We start from the raw sequence: 10,791 nt of genomic DNA on the forward strand, positions 1-10,791 counted from the left end.
TAGCATCTCCACACTTCCTTTAGCTGTGCATATCATTAACTCAGTGAATCAGCCAGAAATATTTATAAGCCACACATTTTACAGATATGGAAAACAATCCTCATTATACTGACATACCTCCATTTTTTTCTTATGTTTCTCCATTCTAAACTTCCAAAGCAAAAAACAGAAATATAGTTTTGGAAAATTCCACCAGTGTTTTAGATATAATGGAGACAAAGAAGCCAAGTCACTAAATGCGTTTAAGAGCAAGCAGCATGGAATTAGCTTTCCTATTGTTTGTTATCTGATGGGCACTTCCACTGTCAGGCAGGATGCTGAGCTTGATGGACCAGCATGGTCTTCCTTATGTTCAGGATGCCCGGCTCAATAGACTGGTCTGTCCTAGCACAGAACTTCTAATGGGGGGACAATAAGGAATTGACCTTTAAGTTTCATGATTTTATTATTTAATTACTCCTTTTGCCATGAAACAAAAAGAAATCTAATGCAACATTTTCAGAAAAAAGCTGCTGGAAGATCACAAAAGCAGAGGCAACAACATGACAGAATATTGTTGGGAAATTTAAAATATTGTACCCATTGCTGCAAGTGGTGCTGTGTTTTTTGGCAACAGCTTGCGAACCGTGAAAATATCCATCACCCCACCCGTGCAGTCCAGCATGGTTTAGCAATATTGGTAAAATCTATTCCCCAGAAAGTGTCTGAAAAGCTCAGTTAATTCCTCTCACCTTCAGTAGCTGTCTCTCGCTGTTCTTGGTTTAGTTACAGAGGGCTCACTGGTGTGCAAATAACTGGGCTCTGTGGGAAGAACAATGAATAAAAACATTTGCCGTCTGCAGTCAGACAGGAACCATGCCATGAAGTGGAAGTAGCTGGCCCATTGAAACTGATATTTCACAGACCTGATAATGGAAGCAGAGCTCTTTTGTATGAACTCAGGTTAAACTGTTTTCATAATATCTTTCAATCATTTTTACAGATGTTTTTGTCTCCCAGTGGAAGAAATGGATTAAGAGTAAATTTGCTGTCATGCAAAATTGCAGATCCGGCAGAAGCTAATCAGAGCATGTCCAGAAAAGGAAGTACCTAAAATCTCTCTCACCTTAAAATGTTAAATCTTATTATTAATAGTTTCATTGTTAATTTATCAAGTTTGTAAAAATAGGAATTTAAGTGATTTTATGCGTGGCTCAACTGCTACATTTTCCTGTTACCTGATGTCATCAGCATCTTATAAAGAGAGTTTATTTATTGGTGATGTTTGGGTTCAGAAGAGTAGTCCACTACTAACTTCTTCAGATTTCTCTTCTGATAAAAGTCTTACTTCCGAGATGTGGAACAGCTGCATAAACAGTTTAAATGAGACTGACAGTGATTTTAAATGAACTAGAAACATTTTTATTGCAAAAAATTTCTGGCAGAAATAAATCCAGAGTTTGTTTACAAATGATACAACATTCAGCTTGAATCTTTCTATTATTGTATTTCCGAATGTTGAGTTTAGTGTAAAGTTATCCCCAATAAAATCAGAGAGATTGAAGAAACCACTGAATATTCAACTACACTTGTGACAACATAAACAGCCAGCTTTCTTACAACATACACATATTGATGGGAAAACATTAATTTAATGCATATTCAAGAAGATAATTGTGTTGCACTGAAGTATCAACAGGAATTAAATAAAATGACTTCATAACACTGGAAATAATTGCAAAGTGGCAATAAACGGTGATAAGAGCCAGGATTTCTCTTAGTCTTCCCATATTAGACCCAAACTAGTCTGCTTGAGATATCCATTAGCTCAGTGTTTCCCAAGCAGTGTGGTATGGAAAAGTCACCACTGCCTGATGGTCAGATCCAGGCCAGCCTCTAGGCTAGGGATGGCCAACTCTGGTCCTCAGCAGGCCAAGTTTTCAGGAAATCTGCAATGAATATGCAGGAGATAGATCTGCATACAATGGAGGCAGTGCAATCAAATCTCTCTCATGCATTTTCATGGTGGATATTCTGAAAATCAGGCCTGTGTTTTGCTCTTGAGGACCCGATTTAGCCACTCCTGATCTAGACTTTGTTCTCAGCACCTCACAAGTCATCAGTGGTAGCTCTTAAATACATAAGAGCTCCTTTCTGAGAGCAGGTGAAATCGTGTGTGCCTCTTCTTCCCAGCTACAGCCTATGCACCAGAGTGGGATAGTTAATGGGCAGCAAGCAGGGCACTGATAGCAGGACCCCACTTAGCACTTCCTCCTCTTCCTCCTTTTGAGTTCTTCCAGCCTCTGTCTTATCCCCAGGCTAAATGAGACAGGAAGAGCATGCAGTGAGCACTGGAGCGAGTCGGTGAGCAATGGGAGCAGTGGCAGTGGAGGAATTTTGGCAGCCAAACTAACTAACTGGGCCGGTTGTCCGCATAATATAGATGTCTGCCTGTTAAAAGTTTGGATGAGACAGGAGTGGGGTTTTCAGCTCTTTTTTTGGCCATATGAGTCCTCTCCATGTCTGCAATGCCTGCGCTGTGGAAGCTGATGTGACACAAGAGTTTTGTTCCTGTAGATGTGCCTTGGGTTTGAAAAGGTTGGGAAACATTGCATTAGCTGCAGTTATCCAGAAGAACAGTGACACCCTGTGGGCAGGCACACTCACTGGAGGTGGATAAAATGCCACTTTGAAATTACTGTCACAATAAAAGTTTAATCTTTTAAACATTTAATTTACAATAAATTCTTCATTTAAAAGTACTTTGCAATTTTTTTTTTTAATTATCCATATTGGCCCTGGAGAAAGCTGGAAGTTTTGCAGGTTACAGGTTTATTGGCCCAACATTGTTATTCAGAGCTGAGATCAAGTGGGTCCCTTTTTCAGATGTGACAGTGTACTGTATTTCTGTACACACTACTTGGTCAGCAGGAAAAAGGCATATCCTTAGCATGTTTATCCATCCTACAGTGCAAGTGCTTATCTGCATTGTGCATTTTAATTTCAGAGTGCTTGTCTCTGCACTGTAAACTTCATGCTTACAATGCCATCAATACCAGCACTCATCTCATCATGCGCTTGGACAGCACCAACTCCTTTTGGAGTACCTGTCAAAATGAGATCCCCTTCCTCCAGTGCGATGATATTGCTGATATAACTAATGAGATATGGAATAGAGAAGATCATCGATGAGGTCTCTCCTTCCTGCTTCACTTTGTCATTTACCTTTAGCCATATTTTTAAATTGTGTGGATCTGGTATCTTTTCCTTGGGTATAAAGTCACTAACAGGGCAAGATGTGTTAAAGGCTTTGGCTAAAGTCCAGGGGAGCCCCTTCTTCTTACACTCATCCTGCTTATCCCTGGCAGTCATATCCAGGCACAGCGCATAGCCTGCAACGTGGTCCATTGCAGCTGTCTGGGGGATTGCGTTTCCTGGCTTACCAATCACCACCGCCAGTTCTACTTCATGATGTAGATTGCTGCTGTAGTATGGGATAAGGACTGGGGCTCCTTCCCTCACATAAGCAGATGATGGCTTCAAGAACAGGACCGGCTCAGATGGGATGACATTTTTTAGCTCCTTGGCATGTTCTGCATAATTTCTTCCCACACAAATGATCTTTCTTCCCCAATCCCAAAACTTGGTCAGATTTCTGGAAGACGCCATCAGAGTTGCTCACCTCCTCCTTTTCTGCTTTAGATGCCGTGGCACTTTTGGTGTGTTGCGTGTGTACCTTGTAAGGTGCTGACACAGCTCTTTCAAGGTATCTACAGACAGATAAGGGAGGACAAGGTCATCATACAAGTGTTAATAAACCTAGGAACCTGAGTCTTTTCTCTTTATCCCTTTCGTTGATCTTGTTCCTAAATCCCTTTTGTAAAAATATTCTAGATTGTTTTGAAATATGCCACTTTTGCTATGTCCATACCCTATTTTAAGGCATATTCTGTACACTAAAGATGTGGAGTGGTGTTGCCAGGGCTTAATTTGAGGGGGGATGGCCTGAATGCAGTTCCACCATTTCTTTTGAGAAGTAAGTGGAAGAGCAGCATGGCTGTTCTGTTCCAGCCTCTTCAGACAGTCTGCAGGGAAGAAGAGAGGACAGCATGAGCCTGGAGCATAAAAGAGCAGAGAACAACCACTCTGCTCCCATTTCCTTGGCGTCCCCACCCCCCTCTTCCACAAGGAACAGGAGAAGAAGGGGTGAAACTGAAGCAGATGCTGCAGAGCAAAGCACAGACAAAAAAGGGTTGAATTATCTCATCTTTTAAATTTATGAGCCATAATGCCACTCGTCAAGGCTTCAACCGTAGCCTTGATGAGCACTACAACTCACAAGCTTCAAACTTGTGCTAATTCAACCCCTTGTTGTTCTGCCAGGCCTTAATCCTGGGGTTTGTTTGTTTTTAGCTTGATAGTAATTTCCTGTTTTACCTCCCTTGGTATTTTTCTTGATGGTGACATGCAATGTACTGTAAGTTCTTCTTTATTGTTTTGGTGATGTAAATTTATTTTTATAGCTCATTTTTGCTTGGCGTTAATTCATGTATATAATTTAAATGCTAATAAAAAAAAATACCCCCCCCCAAACCATAGCGTGTCTGTGTTAAACAGCCATGCCTAAGTGATACATACTAAGTGATAGTTATAAATATTCACTGTACTATCACACAATAAATGCACCCAGTTACTGATGAACCTCTGGTATCTTTAGGTGAAAGATAGCTGCATTCCTTCTAAACAGTATCCAAAGTAAAGCCTAAAACCTGACCATACAAATCTTGAAAGAAATAAAATGTAGTTTAGAAGGAAAACTTATTACAGTTTCATTTTAGTTTAGGCTTTGACGCTTCATGATCGTTTAACAAGTCCTGAGAACTCCAAGAAAACATTAAATAGCAATACTTTTTTTTTTTTTTTTTACAACTCTAGTTCTATAACTTTTAGTAGAATTTTCTGTAGCAACCCCACTCACCTTAGGCTCCAGTTCTAATTTAAATCGGAAAGCACACGCAGAGCAAGCAGATCGGAAGCAGAATTTCCGCCCTGCAGAGGGCGGGGCCAAGAAGCTCCTCCTCTGGAACGTAAGGAAACGTCCTCAATCCAGACGCTTCCTCCACATGACGTTTCATGCCTATTGACCAATCCAATGAGAGAAGGGGCTGGAGTCTGCCTTAAAGTAGAGGGACGTGGCGTGCAGTGTTGCCAACCTCGCTTATTTGCCGCGAGATTGGGCTTCTTTTTATAGTCATTCGCGGGTTTTTTTTCCGATTCGCGGGTTGCTTTTAATTGGGCTATTTTTTCTGCCAGTCGCGGTTTTTTGGGCTTGTTGGGCGGGACTTGTGCTCTGAATCATGTTACAGTGATTGGCTGCTGCTGCGATGAAGCCTGTCCATAGCAGGCGCACCCTATCCCTATATTGCAGCAGTAAGCCAATCAGAGCAGAATGCTAGCCTTGTTGATACACACGACACATTTTGTGGGCAGACCTAGCCAGCACAGCATCGCACGTGGGCGGAACGGGAAGGCCAGCAGCGCAGCATTGGAGAGCAACAGCAAAGGAATCCAGAGTGTGCAGCTACAGCCAGGTATCAGGAGGGAAGGAATTAGTATGTTGGGAGGGGGGAATGAGAGTCTGGGGGCCAGAGATGTGCTTGGAGGGGGCTGGGGAGAGGGGAATGAGTATGTGAGTGCCAGAGATGTGCTCGGAGGGGTTAGGGAGGGGGGGAAAGAGAGTGTGGGGCCAGAGATGTGCTCTGAGGGGTTGGGGAGGGGGGAATCAGTGTGTGCGGGGCCAGAGATGTGCTCTGAGGGGTTAGGGACGGGGGGAATCAGTGTGTGCGGGGCCAGAGATGTGCTCTGAGGGGTTAGGGACGGGGGGGAATCAGTGTGTGCGGGGCCAGAGATGTGCTCTGAGGGGTTAGGGACGGGGGGAATCAGTGTGTGCGGGGCCAGAGATGTGCGCTGAGGGTTTGGGGAGGGGGGAAGGCGTGTGTGCGGGGCCAGAGATGTGCTCTGAGGGTGGTGGGGAGGGGGAAATGAGTATGCGAGGGCGTTAAATGCTATAAAAAATAAAAAGCTTCAATCTCACCTGTTTTGGGCTTTTTTTGGGCTTGTTTTTTTGGAAAAAAGTGCTTGTTCTTTCATGAAAACCTGGCAACACTGGTGGCGTGGGAAAACGCTAGGAAGGGTGAAGCCAGGAGCAGCTTGGGTTGGTTGCAAGGGGGCGCGAGGAGTCGTAGCCAGCCTGGCTGAGCCCGCGGTGCGTGGGGCGGGCTGCAAAGCAGCAGGCAGTGCTGGAATCCGCTGGAGCCCAGTAATATGATTGTTCGGGGCAGCAGATGTGCATGTGCTGTCCTGGTGAGGTTTCTGTGTGAGGGGGCTTGGGGAAAGGCTGTCAGCAAATGCAAGAATTTTACATTATGATGTCAGCACGCTAGGGAGAGAGGTTATTCACCGTATGTTTGTCTTGTTAGATTGTAAGCTCTATTGAGCAGGGACTGGCTTTTTGTATGATTGTACAGCGCTGTAGAGACGTTAAGTAGTAGAAGGCGCACAAGGACAAGAGTGGAGGGCACCCTCTACCAATCCACACCAACTTTAGGGAGACCAGAGCACTGTGGATCCCTAAAGGCTAGAGGTGGAAACGAAGAAAAGGGTGCGTGGGGTAACCTGCCTGGAGCAGCAGCTCCTATCCCTAACAGAAGGCATGGGGATTTATACCCTTAAGCAATTAGCTTTCATGATTTTAACACAACTGTAACATCACTCTCCACTTCGGTTGGGGGGAATTACATCAGATGACAGCCCACCTGGGCCCTGACTTTTACAATCCAGGGTATCCATACGCAGACATTAGGGAAAAAGGCGGCAATAGCCAATAAGACCAATGGCACCTTCTCTTCCCTAGCATACCAAATAAAGTTTACAATTTTACAGATATAGTCCGCAGCCTGTCTGCCCGGTATGAAGCTGGATTGGTCCATATGTAACAAGTCCGGTAACTATTTAATCTGGCTGCCAAAATTTAGTTTAGTTTCTAGGTACTTGTCAGGTTCTTATGGCCTGGATTGGCCACTGTTGGAAGCAGGATGCTGGACAATGGACCCTTGGTCTGACCCAGTATGGCATGTTCTTATGTTCAGATCTAAATTCAATAACAAAATCAGCCTATAGGAACCTCCTAATGTGTTGTCCTTGCCCAGTTTAGGAAGAACTGTTATTCCCAAACACCTAGAAGTAGGTAATACCTGATTTTGCAGCAGTGAAGTATGGAGTCACTGGAGTAGGGGGATAATTAAGTCCCTGCATTTCTTATAAAAGTGCCCCATATACCCATCCAGTCCAGGAGATCCATTAGTCTTGAGGGAGGATATTGCTGCATAAATTTCCCCATGTAATCTCCCCATCCAATTTTTGGGATACGTCTGCCAATAAAGGCAAGTGAATCCCCTCTAAATAATCACTGATGTCCTTTTCCACCTGTATATAACTCCCTATAGAACTGGACAAATCTTTCCCCTATTTGATCGCTAATCATAAACAACTACCCCCCTACATCTCCCTCCATCAACAACCCCAACCCTTTAACAAAGAATTGTGTGATCCTAAACCCATCACATGTCCTGAGGAATGATGGCACCTGAAATGGCCTGTCTTTTCTGTATTATTAACCATAAATAGTGGCTGTGCATATGTATCATTACTGACCAAGTACAGAGAAAACCAAACATCCACAAGGTCCCCTAGCATGAACCATAAAACAACTCAGAACTAGAACAATGTGTTAAATCATCCGGCAGATGCACCTGTCACCCATCAGCTGTGCAATAACCACAAGTGGTTGTGGTATGTAATGCAAGAGTCAAGTTCCTGAATCCTTTGCTGGTAGATCTCCATCTACAGCCTCTTTCCTCCCTTGCCAATTTCATTACTTTCAGGACAAACAAAAGCTGAAGGGCAAGGCCAGATTAAAAGATTCCTTGTTAAATAAGGGAGCTGGTATAAAAAGTTTTATGGATTTATTCTCAGCAACACTCCTAAAAAGGAAAAGAGAAAAGCCATTGACAACTTGGTTAACTTCCCAATCAGTTTGTTCCCTGTATGTACCAGGATCAGTCCAGACAGCGGGTTATATTCCCCGACCAGCAGATGGAGTCAGAACATCATCGTCTAATTGACCCATCAGAATGTTCCCAAACCCCAGCTAGCGTGACAAATTGAAGAGGCCACCCATCGCCCACAGGAGTGGGTGCAGTGCTCCTAGCCCAGCCACTGAGTCTGATTTTCCTAGCATTGACCTGGTTAATGATGTTTCTGCCTCAGCACTTCAAAACATTCCAACTAGAATCCTGCACAATGTCTGCTCTGCTTGGTGGCTTCATAACTCTCCCCTCTAGAACCCTGCACGATGTCTGCTCTGCTTGGTGGCTTCATAACTCTCCCCTCTAGAACCCTGCACGATGTCTGCTCTGCTTGGTGGCTTCATAACTCTCCCCTCTAGAACCCTGCACGATGTCTGCTCTGCTTGGTGGCTTCATAACTCTCCCCTCTTTGCTGAATGTATTTGGTTCCACCTTCTTAATCTAGCTAAGTGGAGGTGCAACACATAGCAATATGCTAGTCCTCACTGGTTAGAGACCTGAGGGCTCCACGCCACAGAAACCAGGGACTAACATGCAACCTGCTAAAGGGAAAGGTAAAAATTCTCAGGAATAGCCCAGCCTACAGTCCATGAAATCTTCAGCACTCTTAGGCAAGATTAACCCCACCACGGCAGAAACTTACATGCAAAGACACAGCCTGCTTTTAGTGTTCCAGATGCTCAGATCCCAGGAGGAGGTGCCGTCCGAGATATCCATCACCCACAGGGAGGCACTGTTCGAGACACCCACTGTCATATGGGCTGTCAGATAATATTGGGCACTAACTTCGGGCCCAATGGAAGCAGGAGCACAGTAAATTCAGAACACAGCTTTTTAACCTGTGTCACAAAAATATCTAACTCCTGATGCGGTAAGCAAATGCTATGCTAATGCAGTGAGTTAAAAAGCATGCAAACGAGTTAAAATGTGCATTTAGCTTCCCCATTCCAGCAAGGGGGGGGGGGGGGCCTCAGATTTACACACTGAAAAGCACGTTTCTGCCTCAGAACACCCCCTTTATATTGGGCTAAATTTTAGCTGGATAAGTGCCAGAGATACCTTAGAAGTTACCTGTCTAAATGCCTCTGAACATGGACGCCTTAGTTGGATTTAGGGCTCTGGAGGGATTCCTGGCCCCCTGCCCACGGACAGTGGCTGGGCGAGTTCAGAGAGGATATTAAAATAGGGGAGAAATCCCCAGGTAGATACAAATGAAGGCTTGTGGGACAGTAGCCCAAATGGAAGCTGATTCTGATTGAACTAGGAGGCCAAAGGAGCAGAGGAGAAACTGCGGGACCAAAAAACAAACCAAAACCCAAGCACATTCCCATGCCCCAAAGATGCTGCATGCGAAGCCAGTTTAGCACATCCGTGACTGCTCTTTCCTTAACCGAGTTCACTTTGCAGGCTGCATGTTCGGAGCGCTACACGTCTCTGCCGTTGGGTCGTGTTTTGCTGATGTTTGTGATATTTTCATTCTAGAGGCTCCCCAGCACCAGCTTCCAACAGGTATCATCAGAATTGCAATAAAATTCTGCAGGAAGTTCAGCACAGCCCTAAAAGAGCAAGACTTTTGCATCTGTGCATTAGGATGATGTTTTGCCTTCCTCTAAATCTCACAAAAAAAAAAAAAGATGCCTGCACCACAGATAATTAGGAAACCGTGCCTCCCATTTCTAATGTCTTCTCCATGAGCAGTCACCAGTTCCACTGCAATCACAAAGGCAGCTCCCATTTTATGGGACAACCTTTTGATGAGCAGAGCTAACCAACAGAGCAATTCTCGCTTAAAGGTTTTCATTCATCTTGTCCCAGAGGACTAGAGATGGGCGATTTGATCACCATTCTATATAATACAATCCAAAATCCTACCGCAGATGGGGGGGGGGTTAAGGGACAGGCAGGGCTTTCTTGACTGCAATCTCAAATCACTTAGAACCAGTCTGGGGACCAAGTCAGTGCACTGCCCTGCAGAAGGTCCCTCAGGTCGCTCGCTGGGTCAGCTAAGGATTCTGCAGAGGTGGAGGGAAACAGTCATACGACAACCAAACTAAAGACGTTAGGGGGAAGATGGCTAGGAGGAGGGGAAAAACCTGGTGCCAGAGCCTAGCCCCGAGTCTTCATTAAAATGGAAGTACAAGAGGAGCAGCAGGAAACGGCAGGTCACAAAAATAATGTGTATATATATAAAATCAGATAACGAGAACGGCACAGTCTGGGCGGGGTATGAGCGTTCCTGATTTATGAATGAAACCAGCACACGGTCCCCCACCGCCCAACTTTACTTCTGCTATGGATTTTAACGGTTGGGGTTAAGAGAGGAAAAGGAAGACTATTTAAATAGGGTAGGGAGGGTTAGGAAATCCTGGGGATACAGTGCGTGTTTCTATTAAAGTCCCCACACTTTCGCAGTAGAGGGGGCATCCATATAAAATTGTGTACATATGTACGCTCGGGCACCCTACTGTATACCATGCGTACGTATGTCATAAAATCTCCTCGACTTTGGACACGAGCCAGCATGTGTGCACCTATGCACTTGCACACTGGTATTAAAGTTACCGTCGTTATAGTCAAATATTTAAAGATAAAGCACAGGGCATTGGCTGCTGGAATAGACCAGCACTCAGGCTACATAAAAGAAATCACATTCAGCATTCACAGG

The 10,791-nt window shown here is 44.6% G+C and overlaps 2 protein-coding genes across 7 annotated transcripts in view; one reads left to right on the forward strand and one right to left on the reverse strand.

Annotated features, from left to right (window-relative positions):
• Positions 1–1,276, forward strand: part of MEIOB (meiosis specific with OB-fold) — a 43,491-nt gene extending 42,215 nt beyond the window's left edge. For all 6 annotated transcript variants that reach the window (XM_029576745.1, XM_029576741.1, XM_029576740.1 and 3 more), the window contains one exon: positions 983–1,276. In XM_029576745.1, coding sequence (XP_029432605.1) covers positions 983–1,093 — 111 coding nt within the window. In that variant the 3' untranslated portion in view covers positions 1,094–1,276. The remainder of the gene's footprint in view (positions 1–982) is intronic.
• Positions 1,277–1,375: 99 nt separating this feature from the next.
• Positions 1,376–5,182, reverse strand: FAHD1 (fumarylacetoacetate hydrolase domain containing 1). Its single transcript, XM_029576746.1, has 2 exons — positions 4,958–5,182; positions 1,376–3,749 (listed from the first exon to the last, which is right to left on the reverse strand). Exon 2 carries the CDS (start codon positions 3,646–3,648, stop codon positions 2,983–2,985), a length of 666 nt encoding a protein of 221 aa, XP_029432606.1. The 5' UTR covers positions 3,649–3,749; positions 4,958–5,182; the 3' UTR covers positions 1,376–2,982.
• Between the last annotated feature and the right edge of the window lie 5,609 nt (positions 5,183–10,791).

Source organism: Rhinatrema bivittatum, chromosome 14 (assembly GCF_901001135.1).
Source record: "Rhinatrema bivittatum chromosome 14, aRhiBiv1.1, whole genome shotgun sequence".
NCBI classification, from domain to species: Eukaryota; Metazoa; Chordata; class Amphibia; order Gymnophiona; family Rhinatrematidae; genus Rhinatrema; species Rhinatrema bivittatum.